The 25190-nt window shown below is 51.9% G+C and overlaps 1 protein-coding gene across 3 annotated transcripts in view; it reads left to right on the forward strand.

Annotated features, from left to right (window-relative positions):
• The first annotated feature begins 394 nt into the window (after positions 1-394).
• Positions 395-25190, forward strand: part of plcb1l (phospholipase C beta 1-like) — a 65310-nt gene continuing 40514 nt past the window's right edge. For 2 of the 3 annotated variants that reach the window (XR_013453407.1, XM_078093556.1), the window contains exons 1-3: positions 3987-4184; positions 4275-4352; positions 19925-19993. Coding sequence is in view for 2 of the 3 variants with exons in the window: in XM_078093556.1 (XP_077949682.1) it covers positions 4002-4184; positions 4275-4352; positions 19925-19993 (330 nt within the window). In the remaining variant the exon portion in view is untranslated. Of the gene's footprint in view, positions 751-3986; positions 4185-4274; positions 4353-19924; positions 19994-25190 lie in introns of those variants that run through there. The other variant, XM_078093557.1, reaches the window with a different exon arrangement.

Genomic DNA, 25190 nt, shown 5'->3' on the forward strand with positions numbered 1-25190 from the left:
GCTCAAGACCAGATGTATCTCCAATTGCTTTGCTTTGGCCATAAAACAGTCAAATTGAATGTCGAGTCTAAAGAAATACGCGTGATAATTTCCCAAACCAACAATAACCAGACATCACTGTTGCGTGCACCTGCTTTGAGGATAAAGGGCTGTTTCTCTTCTCCACTCCATTTGCTGCTCCTCTGATAAAAAAAAAAAGGAAAAGGCCCCCGGGGCCAACTTCTTGTCATCATCTTGCCTCGGACGCACGGAGGCGCTAGACCCCTTCGAGCACGGACCCTGTCCCCGCATCGACTTGGACGGCGTGAAACCCGACGTGTAACTCATTCATCTCCCCCTCCCCTCGTCTCCCTCCCTGCCTGCCTCCCTCCCTCCCTCTACCCCTTATGCTTTTAGCCGCATGTCGCTCAGTCTGTGAGTGACCGCGGTCCGCTGCGCCCGCGTTCCCGTCTGCACAGCTCTCCGAAGCCGAGACGCTGGGCTGCAGGGTAGAGGGCTTCCGTCCGCCGGCTTCTGAGCAACATTACGAGCGCAGGGAGCGGACCAGCGACCACAACAACGACAACACACACACACACAGAGAGAGAGAGAGAGTGTGTGTTAGTGACTCATTTCCAGCACTGCCGCGCGTCGAGAGCAGCAGACGAGCCAATGGCAGGGGCACAGCCGGGAGTCCACGCGCTGCAGCTCAAGCCCGTGTCCGTGCCCGAGAGCCTGAGAAGGGGCAACAAGTTCATGAAATGGGATGATGTAAGTAGTGGCGAGACGGCTCAATCAGCACCTCTTCCTCTCTGTTTCCTGCGCGCTTATCATTTCTGGACGCACACGCCACCGGAATCGTGCCGCGGCGCCGCGGTGCGCACGCGGCGCGCTCCTGGCGGTCGCAGCGCGCCGCGCGCCGGGCGATCCGCGGAGAAATGCGGCGTCCGCCGGCATGTGCTGTGTTTACCTTTGACCGAAGTACAACACGCGCGCGGGTGGATGTGCATGCGCGCGCGCGAGAGAGAGAGAGAGAGAGAGAGATGCTGCTTGACCGCATGTGCGCGTGTTTGGGAGAATGTGCGCGCTGCTCGTTAAACAAGGTTAAATATTTGAATTACCCCCCCTCCCTCCCCTCCTCCCCTGGCAACGTTTAGTTATTATTTATTTATCTTTACTTTTCTTATCAATTAACTGAAATGAATTGGCTGAACCGCGCATGCGCCACAGTGACCAGCGGGCAGGAGTGTGTGTAACGAACGTGCGTCGTTGTGTTGTCATCCGTCCGTACTACCGGCTGTCTAGACGCAGTGAAATGACCTTGATTCCGATTGATTGCACGCTGCTGTTGTGTGTGTGTGTGTGTGTGTGTGTGTGTGTGTGTGTGTGTGTGTGTGTGTGTGTGTGTGTGCGCGCGTGAACATAACAGTACAGTGCGACCGCTGTGACGCACTGCACCTCCCGCAAAACAACAATCAACGCATGTCCTAATAGGCGCGTGTGCGGGACCGACCGACCCCCCCCCCCCCCCCCCCCCCCCCAGCTGTTGCACCTCAAACTGAACCGTCAACTGAGTGACCTGCTTGTTGTGTTGTTTTCCTCCTCCTGTGCTCTGCCTGTAATCGCTGATGGTGAAAATGACACTCTGTGATATTTGTTATTACATATTTGAATAGCACTCCTCTGGTTCCTCCGAACCTTTAGGCCTCTTCATGGGGTGCGAGCGTGATTACTTTTCTTGAAAAGCCGAGCGACAGATTGCACAGTTATGGTCTGGTTGTGTGGAATGAACCACAGGATGAAATGTCGTTCAAATATCACGTTGGAGACAAATCCTACACGCGGATCCGCGCAGACTTCCAGGCTCTGGTAAGAGGCACGAGTGACATTTAGAAACACACCAGCTCGTCTTGGCTAATACACGGTGAAATAATCCGTATTCATAGAGCTCAGGTGGATCCACCACCGCGCAGATGCCACCGCCGAACGCGTGTTATGAGAGTGTGAATGTGGTCGTTGCAGATGGCAGCGAGGGAATTATGCAAACCCACCACTCTGTCAATCATCAATCTGAAGCTCAGATAGGAGAACCGGAGTATTTCAGCAGTAATTCCCTGCCTTGGCATGTTGTGAGGAGGGGGGAGGGGGGGGGGGCTGTGGGTCTGCGTGTGTACCATAAATCTGCACATGTGTGTCCAGAACCAAATGCCCACCGGGCCTTTCCTGTGAAAACACGCGGCCGTGTGAGCAGATACTCTGGGTTCCCGCCTCTCAAGCATCGTCGCATGGAAAGAATCACAGAGGGTGACGGAGGAGGGGGGGGGGGGGGGGGGGGGGTGGTGGTGGTGGTGGGTGGTGGTGGGGGTGAAGCTGCAGTACATCGTCAGGGAAAAAGGATTGGATTAAATCACTCTCTTCTTATCTCGGCCGCGGTTGTCGGGCTTCACTTTAACTCTTTCCTGGAACAGACGACTGAACAAGCAATTTCCATCGTCTGAACGCTGGCGAGCAGACGGGATATTTGTTTAGTTTGTTCTTGTGAAGACTATAGATTTTTATCCGACTGCGCTTGGAGGCAGAAAATGTTGTTGAGTTTTGTTTACTGTGTAAAGTGGGGGAGGGAGGGCGGAGGGAGGGAGGGGGGGGAGTTCTGTACTGTCAGCAGCCGTGAGTTTGTCGGACCCTGAAGCTCTGCAGACCCCAGCGCACGCCGCTGAAACGCAACAGAGGAGCAATCAGAAAACCTCTGAAAAAGGCCTGTGAGATCCTCAGTGTCACAACGCCTCCCCCCCAAATAACCTCACACGGACGCACACGGACGCACACGGACGCACACGGACGCACACGGACGCTGTGGTTTGGGGTTTGGAAACACGGGATGAATTTAGGGAGTCACTGATCAACCCTTTACATTCCAGACACCGGTACTTATGTATTAATAATTAATGAGCCGTGTGAGTGGGGTCGTTGTGTAGGGCGACACCACGGTTGACTTAAACATCGCTCTAGTTTGTTAAGCGCAGGATGCCCCATCCGGCTATTTGAGTCAGTATCGGGCCGATGTCATGTCGGTGTAAGTTAAACTTGAGGTCCGATGCCTCATTAGAGAGCGACGTAGAAGAAGAAAATGCCCCCCGGAGCCTTTTGGAAAAAGACGTTTGGTCCGACGGACTCGTTCACATTATCGTTTGGCTGATATTATCTCGGAGCCTCACAGGCCTTAAAGTAGTAGAACATGTCGTTAGCATAAAAGGCACAAATCTCCTTCCTAGGACCCCCCGCCCCCCCCCCCCCCCACACTCCCCCCAGGCGATGGCTAATGGTACAAAGCTCTCACTGACAGGTTGGGTGCCTCGGGGGGGTTTGTACTTTAACAAGTTGGTCACTATAATCTAGTGAAAATTCCGCAAAAAGGCAGGCGGGCGCCCGATGTCTCGCCGTTAATGACAAATCCTCGTATATAGTCTCAGCAAACCAGCCCCCCCCATTGTAATCCACAGAGTGATAAGCACATGCGTTTTTCGCGCACGTGGATACCCATGAGAAGCGTTCGCTAAGAGTCCGTAATGGCTTAATGTGTTTGTGGCGGCGCCCACGGGGAGCGAGGCCATTAAGAGAGACGCCGGCGAAAAAACGACTTCCGTCGCATCGTTAGGCGGATTCCCGGATCTCTCTCTCTCTCTCTCTCTCTCTCTACGACATCGCCGGCAATCCATCAACCGCCACTTCCTCCCCTCAGAGGACGCGGCGACCCGTCAGGAGGACGCGATGCCACGTGTCAAAAGATTGAAGACGTGGATGGTGCAAGTTGCCGTACCAGCACGAGGCCCCCCCCTCCCCCTCCCCCCTCCCCCTCCCCCCTCCCCCTTTTTTCGCGGCGGGCTGCCCTGCGAGTCACACGGGGTCACCGCCGAGCGGACCGTTGGCCGCGTCTCCCGCTGGCCGCCAGAGGCGACGTCATTAGAGGCCTCGGCGAAGACGCAGTTTGAAGATTTCGCCGCTCTGTCCGTCAGCCGGGCCCGATGGCGGAGGACGACGCGCTGCTGCTGCTGCTGCGTGGGACGCAAAAAGCAAAGGCGCTCCGATACTATCTGCCAGCGCCGTGCATGCCTCAGGGTCAGACCGCGTGTGCTGGTGCGTGTTTGGCAACTGTGGAAAAGCGTTTGTCCGCTACCGGAGGGGGAGAGTTGCGTGGAACGACCCGTGTGCGTCTCGAGTGACTTGTTTCGTGATCGATACTTCAGATAAAACACACTCATGCACTCACGCGTGTCTTCTTCTTTGTCTTCCTCCAGGATTCCACGACTGTGACCCCGGTGACTCTGACAGTCGACCCCAAAGGCTACTTCCTGTACTGGACCGACCAGAACAAGGTGAGACTCCACCGCCTCCAAGCCGGGCAACCGGCGAGCTCGCCGCCCGAGACTCTTTCCGCGTTCTTAACTTTAAGTCAACCAGAGAAGCTCAAGCAGCGAGACGCCGCACCACGCCTCTGGGCCCCACGCCGAGAAAACGGCGCTCTCATCACCTTTGAAACGTCAAACCACCAACTCCCCCCCCCCCCCCCCTCGGGGGTCGCGTGCTCGTCGCGATGAATGAATGAGGAATGTGGCGTTTTCCGCAGTGCCTGAATGCTCCCGTCGGGGGCTGGGAAGGAATTACCACCGTCTTCGGGAAAGTCCGACTCCTCGTCGGCAGATGAAAGCGAACGAATTGAGGGAAATGCAGCTTCACAATGTGGGTCACAGTGTTTTAAATGTTGCAGTGCTTCACCGCCACAGGAAGCTGCTTGAAACTGTCCAACGTCATCGTGCGCTGCGGCGTTGTCACATGGCAACGCCATCGGCGTTCAGCGGTGAGACGTTTTAAGGTTCGGAGTACGAGCTCGTCTAATTCGAATGTGCGCTTCACTGAACCCGGCTTTCATTCATAATCTTAGCGGGTTTCTCCCTTTTAAAAGAGCAGCGTTGGAAAGGAAAACACGGAAATCCGAACTGCTGCACCTGCTGCGCTCAACACCTCGACACCTGTGAGAATATTCCATAGAGCATTGTGTTTGCTTTTTATTCTTCCTGTTTGCGCTAACAAGGAACAAGGAACAAGGAACAGTGAAATGCGAGATACCCAACGCTATCTGACTGTGTAACCTTGTCAATCATGTGACTTCCCCTCCGTTCTGACCTTCCACCGCGTGGGGCCCGGCTTGTCGATGGCGGCCGCGCTCGGACTGGCCGTTGTTTGCTCTGTGCTTTATCGTACGCGAGCGTACGCGCAGCTTGGACGCCGCCCGCCCAGCGGCTCCGTCGGCGACGCGTCGGCTTCCTCTTCTCGCCGTCGTGTTTGTCTGCGTCAGCAGAGGCAGTCGGCGGGAGACTGATTAATAGCTACCGTTGATTTGATGTTTTACTAGATGAGGATATTCCGCCTGCAGCCGTGTGAACAGTCAGAGGTGCTGAGCTGCAGAGGTGCACGCCGCGGGTGGAAAAAGCAAAGGCCTGTTTTACAGTTTCTGTCAGACAGACAGAAGAGTCTTCTGGAATGCGTATCTGGCGTGTGTTTACTTCCGTCGGCATATTTAATCCTGAACAGGACGGGGGGGGTTTTGTACGCTTGTGAGTAGGGAATGAAACTTAAGAAGCCTGCAGCTACGGAGTTTCACGCGTAGTCAATCACGTTCACGAGGAAGTGGCAGAAACCGGGTCTCCTCAAATGGCCACTTGAGGCTTTGTCCAAAAGCGAGCCAATCCCCTTTCGTCCCGCGGGTTAACCATTAAACATGCACTCCCGTTATATTGCCTTTTGTGCCCTGCAGCCTTTTGTGAATGTGTTCAGTGTTTGTTCAGCGTTGAATAGTGTGAAATGTCCGTTATTTATATAATGAAAACTATTTACCAAAGTCGACAGTGCGAGTGCGACCTCGCAGGAGGGTTGTGCACAGTCTTCAGGATGTTCAGTTTTGTTTGATAATCTCACCTTTAAAGTTCATGAATACATATATTTTGCGTCATGCTCCATCTAATGGCAGTTTCCTGGCTCTCACCTTTCTCCCTCCTGATGAGTTTGCATGCATGCACATAATAAACTAAATTGATCACAAGCACTTGCATGGACAAAACTGTTTTTGGACATAAAGAATATTCCACGACCGCGTATGCTTCCATAAGGACGTCCCCTCTGAGGCTTCTCCTTGATGGTACGGCACATCTGCTCAGCAGACCGGTTTGAACGAGCTGTCCAGTCTTTGTGTGTGTGTGTGTGTGTGTGTGTGTTGGAGACAGATGCCTGCAGAGTAAAAGCATTCCTCGGATTCTTCAGAAGCACAGCAGGACTGTGCGTCTGTGCCCACCGGGCTCCCTTTCAAACTCGTGTTGTCACCCACGAATTTTACTTTTCTCATATTTAAGCGTTAAAAACCTCAATTAAAACCCGTGATTTACTTTCTGTATTTATTGAGTCTAAAATAAAAGGGTGATAATGGTGGGTATCGTCCTTGAGGTCATTTTAAGTACTTAATTACTTTTGACTTTCGGACAAAAGATGGTTGTATCACAAAATAGAAAGTAATATTTACAACATACAGTTTAGCAAAAGCTGAGCTTGAAATTTGAGGCTGCACAAACACAAGTAAGCTGATGCTCAATGAACAGCTGAGCTTTTAGCATTGATGAACAATCGCCATCGTCTGACATTAGCTGCCTGTCATTGTTGAGGGGCTAGCAGTAGAATTAGCGCAGCGGTGCTAATTCGACAAGCAGTAATACACATTTGCATGACCGGAGGCTTACTACTGACCTGCTAATCAGTGACTTTGTGCACAACGTGTTGGCTGAAAAACACCGAGAGCGGGAAAGAGGGAAGAGGGAAAGAGGGGAGGACATTGCCTTTTCCATCTGATCATGGAGCGTGATCTGACCCAGCTGTGTATTCCAGCAATGTCTTAAGGTCGGAACGGCAAAGTTTGGTTTTGACAGCAGCGAGGACCCGACGCCAAATGGCTTCAGCCGCGCTGTTCTTTGCCCTTTCTTCCCCCCACTGGCCTCTCAGCTGATGACTAAGCATCGCCACAATGAGCCGTAAGTGTCAACGCGGCCTCGGGTTCAAGCACGTATTATTTTGGGGAAGGCTTGTCAGAATAAGCAAATTTAAAGGGCATCCAAAGGGATTAAAAACAGCTGTGAACTGAGTAAATTATTCCGTGAGCTCTTTGCTGATATGTGAACTCCTGCAGGCGTAACGCACCCGACTTCATTTGGTTCAAAGTCCATTTGGCCAACGTTTTGTGTTTCGGCTTGTTCCCTCCTTAACCTTGAAACGCCGCTGTTTCTGTACACACACACGCAGACACGCACGGCGTACAAACACCTTCTCAGTTAGAGGCGGCAACATTTTAAAACAGCGACAACTCGGGGGAAGGGCCTGAGAGCGATGACAAATGCTTTTGATCAGTAACAATGACATCAGGAGCAAATCTGAAAGGCGTTGTGAGTGAGTTGTGAATGAATCTTTACAAATGCATCAACCAGTGTGTCATGAACACTGGAAGAAGGTCACCGCATCTAGTGGAGGATCACGATGGAACTATTAAATAGCAAAAGTCAGGAGAGGAGGCTTCCACTTATTAGAGGAAACTGAATAAACAGGGAACTTGAATTTACTTCCTTGGGATCTTTGTTCAGAGTTTCGTAGTTGTAACTAATTTGGATTTTTTTGTAACAGTGACTTTCTAACAGGCAATTACGTGGCAATTACTTGTCAAACTGTGCCGGTGAAGGATCAGCGAAATTGCACAGCTTCTTCTGTTCAGAGCAGCTGCTTGGCTTCTTCTCGCAAAGAATCGGCTCAGAAATGAGGCGGAAATAACTGAGTAACTCGGGCCTGCAGTGACAACGTCGCGGACAGCGAGTCCGCCGCGGCTCTCTGCTTTACATACACCGGTCACGGTGCCCCGGTAACTAGAGATCAGCTCATTTGACCACATGTACATGTTCAAAACAACGTGCGTGCACACACACAGCCACATACGTGCACCGTGCGGTCGGCACACCGGCATTCCTGCGCGTCCGACCGCGAACAGGTGCATCTCTCACAGGTTGAAAATAATCTCTGCTCCCGTCGGTCGAGCTTTGTTTTCAAAGGGGAGGAGCCTCTCCGCACCGAGAGGTGGATTGAGTCGGTGAAATTAGCATCCTTTTGGATCAGTTGCCATGGTTGCCACACCTTGCAAATGTCACATTCTGCTTTTCGCCCCCCCCCCCCCCCCCTCCCCCCCCGCTTATGTTCTGGAGAATGTTGGCGCTTATAAACCGATATCATTGTTTTCTTCTGTGTGTGTGTGTGTGTGTGTGTGTTCTCCTGAGAAGGCTTTGGTTAAGAAAAAAGGTCAAATGATTTATTTTAGAGGGAGATTTCGGTTTCAGCCAATTTGCTGGAGGAGCACTCAGCATGTGGCTCGAATAACATTCGTCCGGTGTGTGTGTGTGTGTGTGTGTGTGTGTGTGTGTGTGGGGGGGGGGGCATTTCTGAATAGGAGCATGCAGTGCATGAGGAAGGCTGCTTCGGGATCATCTTAAATCAAACACACACTTGATGCGCAAACCCACACACACACACACACGCACGCACTCTTCACACATCTATTTCCCCCGACGCGGCAATTTTCTGTGATCACCGAGGCCGCCGCTCCTCCACCTCCGTCAGCACTATGTAGTCGGGAGAGACGGCGCATAAATCTGCAGCCGATCCACTGCCAGTGAATTGTGACCTCTGGCGAGTTGAAGGCGTGACAAGCGGCGTCGAGGCGCTCTTTCATCCCGACGGAGACGGACAAGCGGGGGAGGGAACGAGGAGTCGTTCCTTTTTTTAATCTCACTGCACTGTTTGGGTGAAGTTTGGAACAGCAACACGGAGCGGCGGGAAAACGTCTGAGAGCCGCTGGCGTTCGGCCTCATCACAAAGTAACCAAAGCCGGCCGCGTTACTACTAGCGGCTCGCCGGTTGCTAGGCTGCGGAAGAAAGTGATCCGGTTGTCTTGGCAACAACAATACCAACACTCGGGAACACTTCGGGGTTAGAGAGCCGTCTTAAACGCGTCGCTCGGATGCCACATTAGCATCGTTTGCGCTGACATTTCGATTTGATTGGTTTTTAGGAGATTCTGATTCATTGTGGCGTGAAATTGCTCTACTGTCGAAAAAAAGCCAACTCATCACACACACACAGTTACCTGTGTTTGACGGGACCCCGTTCACTGCAGCATCAGACGCTGGTCTCGTTTCGTCTTCCATCTTCTGTCGGCTCGCATCCAAACGACGCAGGACGGATTGATTCTGGAGACTTCTGACGGGCTTTGTTGTTTCGGCCACGCAGATGGGGGGGGGGGGGGGGGGGGGGGTAGGTGGGGGTGTTCGGCAATGCATTTCAGATGAGCGGTGCAAAGGTCACCGGGTGAGTGGCAGCACAAGCCGCGGCGTTACGGCTTTCCAAGCCGGCACGCTATGATTGATTCATCATCCCTGCGGAAATTAAATTAAATCTATTATGCTTCTCCGAACCAACTTTGAGTAAAAAAACACAACATGTGATTGTTGATACAAACGAGTGATGAATATGAGTAGCACGTCATGCGCGTGGTCGGCCTCACACACACTGTTGCTCCCGTAAACGCCGTCATCTTGGTTTTCTGTCAATGTCGCACTTAAAGAAAGAAAAAAAAACACTTTTTGTTGGAGTTTCCTCTCAAGAAAATGTTCCAACACAGAGTGGACTTGTTGAGATAAGGTGACCATGCTGTTACCTACAGATACTCTATCAGCCACACGGAGAAGGTTAGGCTTTGCAATCAATGCTGGATAGATGGAGCTCTCAGCCAAAGGTCGGGGGCGGCGGGGGCGTTGGATCTCTCTGCACATGTTACTCATTGGGTTTGGTCCACGTTGCAGCACTTAGATATTATGACGGCTAAAGCAGCCACACCATGTCATGCTGTTTGGAAATGTTTCCTCCAACAAACGGTGACTCTCTTTTCCATCGCTCACTTTTTATTAGGGGACATGAACCACACCTCCTCTCGCAGCAACATGACAACGTGAAACCGTTGATCCGCGGCGTCCAACGGGGAAACACGGGGGCCCGTGTGTGTGTGTGTGTGTGTGTGTGTGTGTGTGGAGCAAGTCGGTCTTTGTCACAGCAGAAAAGCGGCGCGTGTTTAAGGAAGAAACGCGTCGCCAAACGGCTTCGGATTAGCAGGTCCTGAGTGACTTCAGGGGGCTTCGTTTGCGCTTCAGCTGCTCTTGTTTTCGCTCTTTGAATTCCAATTGGAACTTGTTTCCCACTGCAAGGTGCTGTCTGCGGGTGGAGGAGCACACGCTCCAGCAGGCCGGCGCGCACGCACACACACACACACACACACACACACACGCTGAGCAACACTGAGGGCAGTAGAGACACGGTTCTGTTCATTTCCTCCCCCTGAACAACTGCAGTCCACTCACGAAAACTGGGAACCGAAGGTCCGGAGAGAGGAAGGCTTCAGTGTGAACCTCGTGGAGGAGGGTGGAGGGGGTTGGTGGGGGTGGGTGGGGGGCGGGTTAGGGCGGGAATGTGCCGGGGTAACCCGAGGCGACCTCCAGTGATGGCAGCAGCCGTGACGCCCTGGATCCAAGTGATAAGCTAAACAATGGAACTGATGTTAAGCAGCAGTGACTGAAGGGTGACAGCCCCCCCCTCCCCTCACCCCCTCCTCCCCTATCCCCTCCCCCCCATCACTCCCAGCACACAACCTCCTCCTGCATTGGTGTTATTGAATGTCACAATATCCTTTTTTTAAATCCTCTCTTTGCACTTTACACGGTCTGTCTGTTTTTTTAACCACTGCATTAAAAAGTGGAGGCACCGTCGCCGTGACGACACCCGTTCAGTATTTGAAGCCTAGAGGTTTTAATTTCTGTCTGTCGGAGAGATTTCAGCTGGCCGAGGAGGTTACGATTTACCGAGGTGAGAACAACACTGTGCAGGGGCAGAAGGTCAAATATGCATGATAGCTCCTTGGAAGCGACCTGTCAATCACAGTAAACCCGCCCTAAAGCGCGCCCTGCTGTATGTGGACCATCGTTCATTGAATCAAGAAGACTTGAAACTACAGATTAGAACATAACACAATGTTTACTGAGGTAATAAATTGTTCACGGGGATGGTTATGACCAAAAAGGCTTGTGCGCTTGTGTAATGTACCAACAGTCAACAGCACGCGAGCAGCGACCTCGTCGTCATTACCCGCCAGGTGCGCTTATTGCTTTTGATGCTTTTTTGGGGGGGTAGGGGGGTCTAGTCTCCCACTGGGGGCTTTATTGTCTGGATGAGGTGACGACTGTTGCGTGTTGCACATATCCTCCATGCAACGGCTTCATCCTCTTCCTGGGAAGCTTCGCTGTTTCATCCATTTCTCTGTTACACAGCCGTGATTTGAATAGATTCAAATGTGCAGCGGCCGCCCGGCTGTCAGTTACATATTTGCATTGCCGCCGTCAGCTTGTTTGTTTGCTCGTTTTCGCTCATGTCAGAGCTGCAGCGACCGCAGTGACATTTCAATCCGTCCCCCGGCCGTAACATCTGGAACGCCCCCTGTTTTTGTCTATTAACTCTACTGTGACTGGTTGCATTCCAGTGCTTCCTAGTGAGAGATGTTAGCTGGACACCCGGGACGCAGTCAATGAAATGTGTGGATCGGCGGAGAGCTGCAGGCCACGCGGGGGGGGGGGGCCACGACCTCAGAGGTCGCAGCACTTTATGGATCTCCGATAACGCTTCATCAACGGGAGATAAAGCGCTTTATCGGCCCACCAGGTCAGAAGGGAGGAGCTCGACCTTTAAGCAGGGGAGGTGTTTGAGGCCTGTGGCACGGCGACCTTCGCGGCGCGTGAGGTCCGCGGTTTCATGGCGCCGACCGGCTCTCGTCTCGTCTTCGCCCGTCCCCCCACTTCAAATGCGAAAAACCCGGCCCAGTTGCCATGACGATTCCCGTCCACGCAGCTTGCTTTTTTGATGCTACACAGTACTCACCCTCCCCCCCCCCCCCCCCCCCCCCCCCAACACCCGCTGCTGTTATTTGGCTGCCGTCACTGCAGCGAGCCAGGTGGCTGCTTTCCTCTGGGAGCCCTTTCAAATAAAGGCATCCAGCCAAAGGACTTTGAAGTCCCACTGCAGACAAGCTCGCAATAAGAGAGCCCCCGCTCCTTCCTTCCTGTCCTGCCGTGTCAACGCCGCAGGGTGAACAAATCCTCAATCCAAGTCATTTAAACGCCGAAAAACCACGGCGCCTTGGTTGTCAACCCAGCGGCTGTTTAGAATTAAACGCGAGCCGACACCACGAGAAACGCTCCTTTGTTGTTGTGTTGTTTCCCGTCAAAGAGGCTCGATGGGAGAGAGAGAGAGAGAGAGAGAGAGAGAGAGAGTATCGCTCGCTTTTTGTCCGGCACGTCAGCTCACTTTTAATATTTTGTCTCTCTGACTGTTGTGGGTGTGAAGGTCATCGAGTCCCCCCCCTCCCCGTCCCCCCCCGTCCCCCCGTCTCCCCGTCCCCCCATTCTATTTCTCTTTCCTTTCATCTCCAGCGTCGCTAAGAAACAAACGGAATTGCTCGTCTTGAATGACTCCTTCCTCCTCTGGGGAATGATGTAAAATTGGCAAAAGGTGAAGTTTGCTTTGATGGCGCAAAGCGGTGATGAGGACGGAGAACACAAAGTGTTTGTCGCTCCCTCGGGCGGCGTCCAAAACGTCCATTTTTCTTCCGCTGACAGTGAGAAGGTTGATCGAGTCAAACAAGCATCTCTTAAAAAAAAAGTTGATTTACAAATATCACGTTAGAGAAACACAGCAGATACTGTACGTCATGTCACGTATTACACCTGACGCCACCCACCTGTCAGCCAGATGTGATCATTTATAGGTTTGGTCTCTCAATTCAGTTTATAAACGTGCAATTCGACCATGTCATGCATGAGATTACTCAGTGCTGACGCCGCTGCATGCAGACAGTTTGCTTGTGTCGCGCTAATCCCCACTTCATTCCCTGGGCTGTCGCAATAACCACGATGCCGTCGCTTCTTCCAACTTCCAATTCCGAGCAAGCGCTCTCCTGTGTTTACTTCTGCCGCTCAGAGCGTCCGGAAGCGTCTCATCGCCCCTCTGCGTTCCACAATAAACAAGGATTTCATTTGTAGTAAAACTCCTGGTTATTTAAAAAAAAAAGATTTAATAGAGGATTAAAATATGGAGAGATGAGGCAAAGATTCCTCCTTCACCATCCGGGTGTACTGATGAACTCCAGAGGAGTTGCAGCGTGCTTATAGAACCTATAAGAACCTTATAGAAGCTTTAATGTGTCACGGTCGGCCTCCAGATCCACGCGATGATCTTTCTCTCGTAGCAAATTGAATAACTATGTCTCATCCCCATAACACTCTGCAATAATTCATTAACCCTTTTAATATATAACGAGGTGTCATTTGTCTTTCTTCCCGTCTCTGAGCTCTTTCCTCTTTTTTTTCTCCATATTCAGTGGAAGCTTTCAAAACATTTCCTTTAATTCACTTTGCTGCGGATGTCTCGCACTCGAGTCCTATTTGCTAATGCTAATAAGGCAATTAGAGGCATTTTTTGCTTTCAAGCTTTTTTCCGGTGCTTCCCGCTCATAAGAGGATTGACCGCTTGCTGAAATGGTCGGATGCACATCCATTACAGGGAGCAATTGTAAAACATACAAGAGTTTCTGTACTTTCATGCCGTCCTGCTGGATTTCTGGGTCTGCTTTGAGTGTAGACGATCGTATGTAGACGTTCAAACCCCCCCAAAAAAGTAAGCAAAGCAAACAAAGAAATCCTTTCAAGACAATGCATTCATTGCCCAGCGCTCTGTGAGAGACGAGAGGAAACGTCCTCCTGCATCAGCGCATCACATGCATGTTTCCAGTGCAGACATCGCCTGTCACCCCAATCTGCTCCGACGGCTTAACAGACAGTCGGGGGGTTCGGGGGGGGTTTAGATTCATTTTCTGCAAAGCAATCATTCTTCTCCCGCTCCGGTCAGTCGGCCTTTCTTCCCCCAGTGAAGTCATTTCAATTTGGTGGAATGACAAGAAGGTCCAACGTTTAAACAGCTGGCCGGGGCGAGACCAGGAGCGCAGTCCTCCTTCCTCCAGCGACGGGGGGGGAGAGGAGGGGGGCGGCGACACCTCGCCTTCGCATGGTCGCCCGTATGGTCTGAACACCCGAGGCAGCGCTCCAGGATTTCAGGCACCCGTTGACTTAGACACATAATTGCTTCGGTGACACGACGAAAGAACGGGGAGATGTTTGCGTCGGCCAGCCGGCTGTCCGTCGGCCGTCCGTCAAAAAGGACAAACGACAACCTGCGACCATGTCAGCTACGGTCCATACGTTCTTGCATTCCAAACACATGAATCGTTCATTAAAAATCAGACGCATGCACGATAAAGCACATTTATTAGAGTTCTCCTGTCTTTTACTCTCCCTCCATTCCTTAATGATCAGACTGCTCTAGTTAGAGACACAGGAGACGTGTGGGGGGAGGAGGACGGATAACCAGAGGGACCCTGAGGAAGGAGGCTGGAGAAGAGAAGATGAAGCGATAGATAGAAAGAGAGAGTTTAAAAAAAAAAATACATTTCTCCGAGCCGTTCGATTTGTCCTGACTTCAAAGCGCACGGAGGAGCCGTCTAAATGAGCTGGTGTGAAAGATGAGAGCCGGAGCTGCACTGTATCTGCCACTGGCAGCGGGTCTGAGACCACTGATGTGAGAACAGCCGCGCTGAGCGGTTCAATGGACATTTTCCCCAATTGCTTGAATGCCCAGAGCTTCTTCCTCTGTGATGCCCGCAGGGGGGGGGGTTCGATGATCAGAAGGCATCAGACGCATGTTGTGACAGCCCGGGTGTCCCCCTGCAGCGGGTACGATCCGTCCATGCGGGCCTCAGGGAGGCCTCACAAGCTGGACAACGGAGCGGAGGAGCGGAGGGCGGAGACAAGATGACGAGACAAGATGTGAACCGCCATCTTTTCGACGCGGGAGCCGCTGTCAGCCAGGGAGGGCGGGATGAGGAGGAGCGGAGGAGGCAGACGCCCGCGGAGTGCACGGCGGAGACGGATGAGACGGAGACGGACGAGGACAGGACAGGGCGAGCGAGGATAGGAGGGGGGGGGGAGGGAGGGGAACGCCGGAGGCTGACGGACAGATGAGAGAAGCGAGGAGTCGCCCCGCCCCCCCCCCCCCCCCCCCCCCCCCAACCACCCCCCGGCGGCTTGCAGTGACCCAACGGATCGATGATGGCGAGGAGTCGGGAGGAGCGCCTGCAGATTGGTTTGTCAGCGCGTGCGCTACCCGACGTCTGTCTGACGTTCAGGACGAAGCTTCCCGCGGACCACGCTGGTGGTTCTGTGGAGCGTGGCGGCGGCGGCGGGCGGGGGGGGGGCATAGCTCCTCCCATCGCTCGGCCTCGATTGGTTGCTCCCCGCGCATCCTCTCCTCCCCCCGCGGCTTCTCGTTCCCTCTGACCTCTAATCTCGCCGTCCTCTCCCCATCTGTCTGACCACGAGAAGAAAGGTTATTACATATTTACATATTTATGACTTAACTAGCTGTCCTCATTCAACCAAGAATTCTGTCAATCTAAATCCATCAAGATGTTTTTTTTCACACAATTTGTAGACATTTTGTCTGTTAAAGGTCTTTAACGGTGCGAGGAAATACATTGTGAAAGCGAAGCCTTTAATCCCCCCAGCTTTCTTGCATAATATCCTCCCCACCTGCTAGCGTTTGGGGGAAAGTCAACCTGCGTTTTTAAAAAGCTGCACTAAGCTCGACTCAGCAGTCCGCCCTGTCGTCGCTGTGCAGGAGGCTGCAAGGACTGCTGGACAGCGTGAGTTCAATACACAAGATTTAAAAAACTAAATGACTAGTAGCGCCAAAACCTCCCGATACACTTTCCTTCCAATGGACAGCCTGCGAAAAGAAGTCCACAGTTTGAATATTAATGTTCTTTAGGTCAAATATAGAAGAGCGTGTGTGGACCAGAGGTGACTGCGCCGTCCGAATACAATATTGGGTGACTGATCTCTATTTAGAGCGGATAATAGCGAGCAAAGCGTCAGCCGCAGCCTCAACGGCAAGCCAGTAGTCACATCTCTAGACGTCTCCACAGTCACTTTCCCTCGTGTCCCAAATCTCCCACTGAATTCACACATTTTGACAGGCAGAATAAATTTGGGGGCGAAGACGAAACTGGAGTGCAGCACGTCTCTGCTTTGGGACGGGCTGAAGGACAACAGGTCGCGGGGGTGAGGTACATGCATCCAAAGGGTTACGGTTAGATTTCGAAGCATCTCTCTTCCCACTGCACAACCAAACTCCACTTCAAGGCGCCGCTCGTCAGGGTTCAGAATCTGTCTGTTAGATGTTGCTGATATCCTGATATGAAAGGACATACAAATGCTTTTTCCTTTCTAGTCTTGGATTTCCACGATGAGACGTGGCCCCTGAACGCAGCAGAGCGTGCTGTAATCAAAAACATGGACCTCCGGGTTGCATTTCGGCATTTAGGCCTCGTTCGCGGCACGACACTTGCCCGAGATGACAATGTGGTGACATACGGGTACATATGAGGGCGAGATTGATGGGAGAGGTTTTACCTTTTTAGCACCGGTCGCGGTTGGGAGCTCGAGGACGAATAAGGTGGTAAACGCTCTTCTAATCCATTTCGTTCACACTGTGAGGACAAACTGTCCTTCGCCGGTTCGCTTATGACGGCGCTTTGATTTGTTTTGAAGATTTCATTGAATTTGTATGCTGTCGCAGGCGAGGAGAGGGACGGGGGGGAGAAACTGTAGACGCGGAACGGAGTGGACGGATGACAAACGGAGTGAATTAGTTGCTGAGTCTAAATGGGCCCTCGGGCCGGCCTCATTGCAACGTCAGACTTCCCAATTTGGCTCAAGGCCCTTGTCGCACGCCGTGCCTCATCTCTCTCTCTCCCGCTTCGGCTGCCGTCCTCCACTCTGTAGTCCGTGTTAAAGCATTTAAACCTGGGAGAAAGGAGAAGATTTAAGATGCCACGGGGACCTTTTCTGGGAGATACGCCATCTCGCGCCACCGATGCAGCCAATCACAGCCAATCACAGCCTCAGCGCAACGCATGAGTGTTTTGATTTGTACTCATCCCTCCATACGTCTCCATAGTCAGCGTCCTTCAGGCAGCGGCGGAGTGGATGCGACTCTCAAGCAGGTTCAAGCACAGCTCCCCACAGAGCATTTTCCCTCGTCACAGGACGTGGCTCCTGGTAGACGAGAGCCCCTGGAGGACCACTCACGGGGGCGGGGGGCCGGGCACGGCGGCCCGTCTGCCTCTAGTGTGTTGTGTTCCACATTAACACGGTTTGGCTGACGCATCCGCGCCCAGAGTCCTTTTAAAAAACGGGGGCCTTTGAAAACTGCTCCTGCATGGAACACGCAGCGGCGTTTCGTCGTTACGCAATAGTCTCATTTCGCTCCGCATTACATAAAACCCATAAAACCCTCAGACGGAGCCCGGGCGTCCAAAGAGTCCTGGCATACGCGCTGTATTTATGGGAGCTTATTTTGGTCCGTGAGATGGGACGAGGGGGGGCGGGGGGGGGCCACCCTGACATGTCATCCGAGTACACTCGCTGCGACCTCACGACACAAACCAGCAGCCTGTCAGCGGTCCTGCGAGCAAACCGGACGTCAACATGCATTTCTGTAGATGAAACGTGACACGGGGGAGTGAAACGGTTAAGAGCGCGTCGGGGGCTTCTTCTTTATTCAAATAGGTGAAAGTGATATTGTGTTAGAATCAGTCAATATCAATCCGGCTTCACATCGTCCATTTTGAGCACTCTGTTGGTCAATGAGCAAACTTGTCTTTCAGTCCCCAGACCTCCACCTGTCCTCCCTTGTTCTACGGTTTCCCCCCGAGCCGCATTGGATACCGAGTAAAAGCCTGCAAACATGCCTTCTGCCGGTCGGCCTCGAGTCACGTTTTGCATATCCCATTTCAGACACTAGTGGAAAACAAAGGTGCAACACAGGAACACGGTCTATGTAAATAAGACGTGGGGCCGCGGGCAGAGGCGTGTTTGACATATGACTCGCGGATAAATTGTGAATGTTAGCACAAACACGGCCCTCCTTGCTCGCTGCTTAAAATAATCATTTCACAAGGCAGACGGCGTGTTGCAGACGTTGCGTGAACGGCGGCCACGCAGCATGTATGAAAAGCGAGCCCACGGCCTGCGCATTTTGAACGTGTTCATTAATTTTCTGTACTTTCTCTCCTGCTGGCCCTGCTTGGCTCCTGGACGTGCCGTGGATCTTAATAGGCTTTGGATCCCCGCTCGCTGTTTTGATGCCCGGAGAGGGGGGAGGGAAGGTGGAGCAAGAAGCCGGCTGATGAATATAGACAGAAATGAACAGATAAAGAACATATATCAGTGGAAATAAATGAGGGGTATAATAAATAGGGGGAAATGTCTGGTGTTCCTGACTGAGAGACCTTTAATTGACTAGCCGTGCAGTGTCTGTACATATAAATCCAGGACAATATTAATAAAACGTCACCTGCATCGGCTTTAGTTCACTTCTGTCCAATGAGTAAGCGTTCTCGCACAAACGCTGACACGCGCCTTTTGGACGTCTCGGTAATATCTGCACGCGGAACCAACCGGCCCGAGAGCGTTCTTAACTACGCAGGGCGCTGAAGGGCACGAAAAGAGGACTTCCTGTAGCCCCACTGGTCCACCAGCCCCCCCCCCCCAGGCGGAGCCCCGTCCCCCCCCCCAGAGAGATTTCAGAAGCAGCCGCTCACAGACCAGACGTAGGCGTTGACCTTTGACTCAGAGGCTCTCCCTGTTGGTGCTGCGCTCTGTAGATGAAGGAATAAACTACGGGAGAATAGATTTCCTGTTTGAAGGCAGAGCAACAAACGCCGTGTGAGAACATCGGCTTCCTCTCTCAGAGGTGGAGAGGTAACGCAGACTGATGAAGGGAAAGTAGGAGGGGGGTCTTCAGCAGGAGGCTATTTTAAGGGTATTTATCGTAGTAACCACATTACCTGCACGTCATCTACGGGTCGCCCTTCAGATAACACGTTGTTGCACGTTTTAACTGTGATCCAAGAAAGAAGGAGGGGAGGTGAAAAGCAGCGTCCATGTTGTCAATATTGCAGCTCTCTTATTTTGACACACTCACGGTGGTCCAAGTGGAGTATCGGAGGTGTAAGATGGGACGCGGAGCTCCGACCTGGCTTCCAAATCAATAATGGATCTTCGGTGGAGCCAAAATGTTGAAAATGCTGAGGACGTAGTTAAATCGTGATGATGATGAGGATGATGTTCGTGGGGTTTTCAAGGCCCTCCTCATTAGGCCGTCATGTTCGGTCTGCTTCCATCCAAGTGGTGGCAAGAACAGAGCAGCAGAACATTGTGTCCGTCTGTGTGTGTGTGTGTGTGTGTGTGTGTGTGTGTGTGTGCTCCTTTTCTATCTGAGCTCCTTTTCGAGTCATCAGTCAAAATGGACACAATAAACATTCGTCCTAATTTTCTGTAAGCCAGCGTGTCATTAGGGCCCCGTCTAACTACACTGAACGACTCCCACGAGGCCCCTGGTATTAAGGCCAATGAGGGCCCCTAAAGCTGTGCTGTTCACATAAACACACACAGACTTTAGCCACAGTGGCCGGTTTGGAAGTAGACAGTGTGATCAGTGTTGCTAGAATGTTTCCCTTCAGCCCGGATTCCAAACGGCTCCCTCGGGCAAACGCTCTTTGTGCGTCAAACGCTCTTTGAAACCTTTCAATTGGTTGACATTGATACTGAAATAGCTGTGCTTTTCCCCCCCCCTCCTTCTTCTTTTGCTACAGGATACGGATCTGCTGGATATATCGCACATAAAAGATGCCAGAAACGGAAAGTGCACCAAAACGCCAAAGGTAAGCCGGCAGTGAGCGGATGTTATTTGCCCCGCCGCCGCCCCCCCCCCCCGAGTACTTCCTCATGTCCTCCTCCCCGTGCCGCCGCCTTCTCTCTGATGCAGGTCGGAGGGAACGTCTTCGCATGTGGCACAGCGATACTCGCTTGGACTCAGTAGCTTGAGACATTGTTCTGCTTCTTGTTCGTTGATAATCTGCAAACACAAGGATCTGTGCGCTGAGAAGAGAGGAGATGGTTTTTTATTTCCAGTGATCTTCAGATCTGCACTTTCTGCTTTGATGTTGCGATCGGGGGGGAAATTCTCCTGCGTGTATTTTATACAGTTCTTTGCAGTTCTGTGCTGCGAAGAAAAAAAACGCTTAAATGACCAACAGGATTTCAAGTCAAATCCACACACGGTTGGTTTCCAGATCGCTATTTAACCGCTAATTAAAGGCTCTGTGGTTGTGAGAAGAATTCGTGCACTTATTTATTTCTTCATCTGGCACGGCGCAAACATTCTGGTGCAGTGACAAAGCCAAAAGTACGTCTCACTGTTCCCGAGCCTTAAATAGAACAGTAATCTGCATTCTTTTTCCCCTTTCTTATTATATACACCTGCTTTATGAATAAATGTGACGCATTAGTCTGGTGCTGAGCCCGGTCTTCATCGTCCTGACGCCCCCCCCCCCCCCCCCACCGCCCCCCCCCCCCTCCCCACTGCTGCTCCGTCAGCGAGTGAGTAATGATGGAACCAGTACAATAACACAGGGAGGATTCATGCATTTCTAAACAGCTCACAGAGTGATGCTTCCCAGGGAGCAGACGCGACCACGTGGCGGTCGGAGCATTGGAAATCCATTACCGGGTGATGGAGCGCCGATGCACCGGGGGGGGCTTTGTGACGGGAGCGGCAGCGAGACGCCCCGTCTGAAGAGACGGCGGGATGAGGAGGGCAGAGGGGAGCGACGAAGAGACTGCTGGGAGTGAGAGGGAGGGAACAGCCGAGAGAGGAAGAGGGAGGAGGGAGGTGAGGGGTTTCATGTAACGTCTGCAGGAGGACGCGAGGGAGGACGCGTGGACGCTCCGAGGAAGCGCGGCGTTTTGTCGAGAGTTTGTCGAAATGGTGAAAAAAGTTACCCCTCATCCTCAGAGAACAGCAGAAAAGGGGGAAAGATTTCATTCTCGAGCTTAAATGAAATACTTGAGTCACACTGATCTGATCCGTCTTTCTGTTGATGTTTATCTGCTCTCGGCCTCAAAAACTCCCATTCATGCAAATTGCTGGAAACCAACATGCTCGCCGAGACGAGACGTTGAACTCGTCGCTGAAAGGCTTCTATTGTGCTTCTATTGTGCCACTCGTGAGCCCGGTTCTGCCGGCCTCGGATGCGATCATCCCCGACAGACTGGAAATGGACTCCGGACGGAAAAAGGCCGCCTCGGCTCTCCTCTTTTGGAGCTCCGGTTTCCGCCGCGGCTCGAGTTGCTGCGTCGCGCTGGCTTTGAGCGCCGCGTCGGGAATTTCTGCGCCCCCAAAACGGCGCCCGGGGGTCGCCGAGGCCCGCCGCTGTGCTCATCAACTCGTCACAGCGCGCGGGCGGCATGTCTGGCCTCGGATGAACCTGCGCCGCCCTGCCGTTGTGATTCACTCGCTTCCCCTGTCAAAACACACACGCGTGCGCGCACACACTGAACACACATTGGTGGCGAGGAGAGAGGGAGGGGGGGGGGGCTCACTACCACATGCACATGGCTGTGTTGTACTTGGTGAATACACAAACACATGCTGAGTGGAACAACGCAGCGCGGCGCCAGTTGCCTTTGTTCTGCTGTGTGCTCACAGCTAATTAGCTAATTAGCACGTGTGTGTGTCCGCCCCCCCCCCCACCGGTCACAGCTCAGGCTGATTACATCGCCGATGTTTTTTTGATGGATGGATCCAGAACTAAACCACACACACGGGGTCCAGGAGGAAATCCTGAATCTACATACGGGGAACGACAGTCCGTCTCAGAGGCCGAGTGTGAAACGTGATGAAAACGTGATGAAACGTGACGAACTCCACCGGCGTGCGTCAACCAGCACACGCCTGCCTGGAGAGGAACAAAGATCTTGAGGCGCAGATCGCAGAGGTGACGCCTGGTCCGACCTGCTGCATCGTCTCGGGTGGTCGGCGCTCACCTGGCTGATACTCGCCGATCGGGGGGCTGTGACTCTGCTCTCGCTGATTGGCCGTAGATTAGTGTCGCACATCGGAGTGTTTGCACAGTGGACTCGAGGCCGTTAGCGCTTCGCGGCGTATTAGTGGGGGAAATCCTTTGGAACGGCGGTCGGGCAGAAGGAGCGCTGATGGTTTGAGAGCAGGCAGAATGTAAAAGGAGGAAGGACAAAGAAGGACAATGAGTCGCCGCCAAGGCCTTAGTCAGAGAGGCTGAGTCGCATAGAGTGTGTGTGTGTGTGTGTGTGTCTGTGTGTGTGTGTGTCTGTGTGTGTGTGTTCAACAGACAAAAAGACATAATACAATCTCTGGCTTTTGTACTCCTGTTGGATATTCTGCATGACTATAAATGGATGTCATTTTATGAACTTTGCAGACGGTTGTCGCTGTTTATTAAAAATATTGTAATGACACAATTTATGCATATTGAACACAGAAAACACTGTTGTTTTATCCTAAATATTTATTTTTTTGTTAATCTTGTGCAACCACGAGTAGAAGTGGAAATCCTGCACATTTTGGTGCTAAAAATAGCTTTACAGGATATTGATGGTAGTTTTTATGCGATGGGCCATGAACTCATTTAAGTCTGTGACAAAAAAAGTGATTTACCAAACTAGTTATAAATCAGTGGCAGAAGCAATAAAGACCTTTAAAGATACCAAAGATGAATGTGACAGTTAATGTGACACTATTTTCCAAAAAGACTGAAAACTCCCTGCCTGTTCATGGCGTGCAGCAGAACAAATAACGACAATAATTGAAAGGGGAAATAAAGGAGCTGTTTGCATGTGGAAATGCAAACGAATGGATGCGCGGCTCGTCTTTCCTCCCCAGCAGGCAGCTCGGAGACATTTCCGTGCACAGAGGCATGACTGGACTGTCTGTCAGCTGTCAGGGTCTGGAGAGAGAACGCCCACACACTCCCGTTTTAGATCCACGCACACAAGTAGGCACACACAAGTAGGCACACACAGCGGCACGCTCACGGTGATCTCTGAAATACCGTGGGCTGTATCCGAGAAGCGGATCACCTCTCGAAAGGCTCGCGTTCTGCGTTGTGGTAACCTTTGCGAAGCCGATTCTATTTTTACCGCTTCTGTGTCCATTTACTAATTGAGCATAATGCCGTATTTAAGAAGTATCGAAACGAGCAGTTGAGACCATGAAGTCACGTTGGCGACGTTTCAAGTATCAAGTGGGAAGCGATCACCATCTTTCATGCAATCTTAGGTATTGTACTACCGTAGGTGTCGCCCCCTGATGGCCATTAGAGAGAATGCAAGCTTCAGGCACTTTGGCATCACTAATATGGACCCGGCGGTAGCTGCACCACCCAAGCATGTGTCGTCGCCTCCACGTTTTACCCGCTGTCTCGCTCCCGTTTTAGTCAATCTGTCAGCATCTATATGTGCAGAAGAGAACGGTTACCAATGACATCGCTCCCGGGCCGGGTTTTCCTCAGGGGGGAGGGGGGGGGGGGGGATCAGCCGCAGGGCAAATGGCAGATTGCAGCGAGCGGTGATTAAAGTAATCGGGTCTATGGACTCATTGGTTTTCATAAAAGAAACTGCGGCACCATTTGTCATCAGTCAAAGACAGGCAATTGATCAGCGGCACCCATCGGCGTGACCTCCAGGCGAGCGGCGGCAGGCGGGATTGAAGAGAGGCGCCGCAGAGAGAGAGAGAGAGAGAATGAAAAAACGAAGCGAGACGAGAAGCTGACCGTGAAGGGTTAGGGTTTGATCCTTTAGCCAATTACCCCAGTCGTCCCTGCGCAGAGTTGGATTCCCCCAGTGAGAAGCTCGCCGCCTCCTTCGGCGCTCACGGAGGAATCAGAGGTGATTCTCTTTCTGTCAGCGTGAGACCGGAGCCGCCGGGTGAGGATGAATGAGGCGAAGAATGAATGAACAGATGAAACAGAGACTGTGACGAACAGAGAGGCCTGTGTCAGCGCAGGGGGAGAGTTACCCCAGACCCCATAACCAGCACAATGGTGCACCTGTGCAGGTAAAGTTCCCAACTGTAGCAGAGCCCAGCTGGAATTTCTCAAACAATTTCCCCAGTTACGGATTATTCTGCCTTGTTCTTCTGTATTATTTTAGCTCGGTGGCTATAAGAAGAAACGAGGGAGTTCATTTGTTTCCTTTATTTTTCACCCTCAACTCCACAAACTGCCATCCGCTGTGTATTTTCTCCCCAGTTAACCGTGTTATTGAACTTGATGAAGTCAACTCTGTGTGCTGCACATTGTAACGGAGAAATTCAAACAGAAGAAAATTGGTTAGATGGAATCACAAAGTCTCATTGAATCACCATCCAGACAGATGGCGACAGGAGAGGAAGACAAGTACAAAAGCGTTTCACCTCAAAACAATGGCGTCATTGTCATGAACTTCGTTCGTACACAGATACAAAGGTTGCGTTAGAGGAGGTTTGAGGAGAAATGATACGATACGTGACAACTGAGCTCCCAGTAGCTTTGCTGGAAGTCCGTGTAGAACAAAGATACGACACAAACAGATGAACCGTCGTCAGTCAGTCACTCCATGCCGCCAATGAAATCAGCCGTGGCACTTTGTTAACACGGCCAGGGTCTACCAAGTGGTACCGGACCTGATCAAATAATGTCTGTCGGCATTTAAGCCGGTCAAGACAAATCGGTGGAAACATCGGACCCCATTTGTCTTTCGATTGAGCTCCGACAGGCAGGGGAAGGTCGGTGGACAGTCCCAGATTGATGGATAGATGGATGCATCCCCACACGTCTGATAAGGTCAAGTACCGTTCCATCTCTTAGCCCACAGAAGGGCAATTTTGTTACGTGTGGATTCTTTCTAATGGCCGAGACTCCTATTGATGCAAAAAGAAGTCTGATTTTATAGAAGTTTATTAGCTTTTCTTTAGCTGAGTTCACAGGCAAGTCCAGAGAATCATACCGGTCCTTTCAAAAGTTAGTTATCGCTGGATATAAATACAATGACATTGACTCTACA

The sequence above is a fragment of the Gasterosteus aculeatus genome, chromosome 18 (genome assembly GCF_964276395.1).
Source record: "Gasterosteus aculeatus chromosome 18, fGasAcu3.hap1.1, whole genome shotgun sequence".
NCBI lineage: Eukaryota > Metazoa > Chordata > Actinopteri > Perciformes > Gasterosteidae > Gasterosteus > Gasterosteus aculeatus.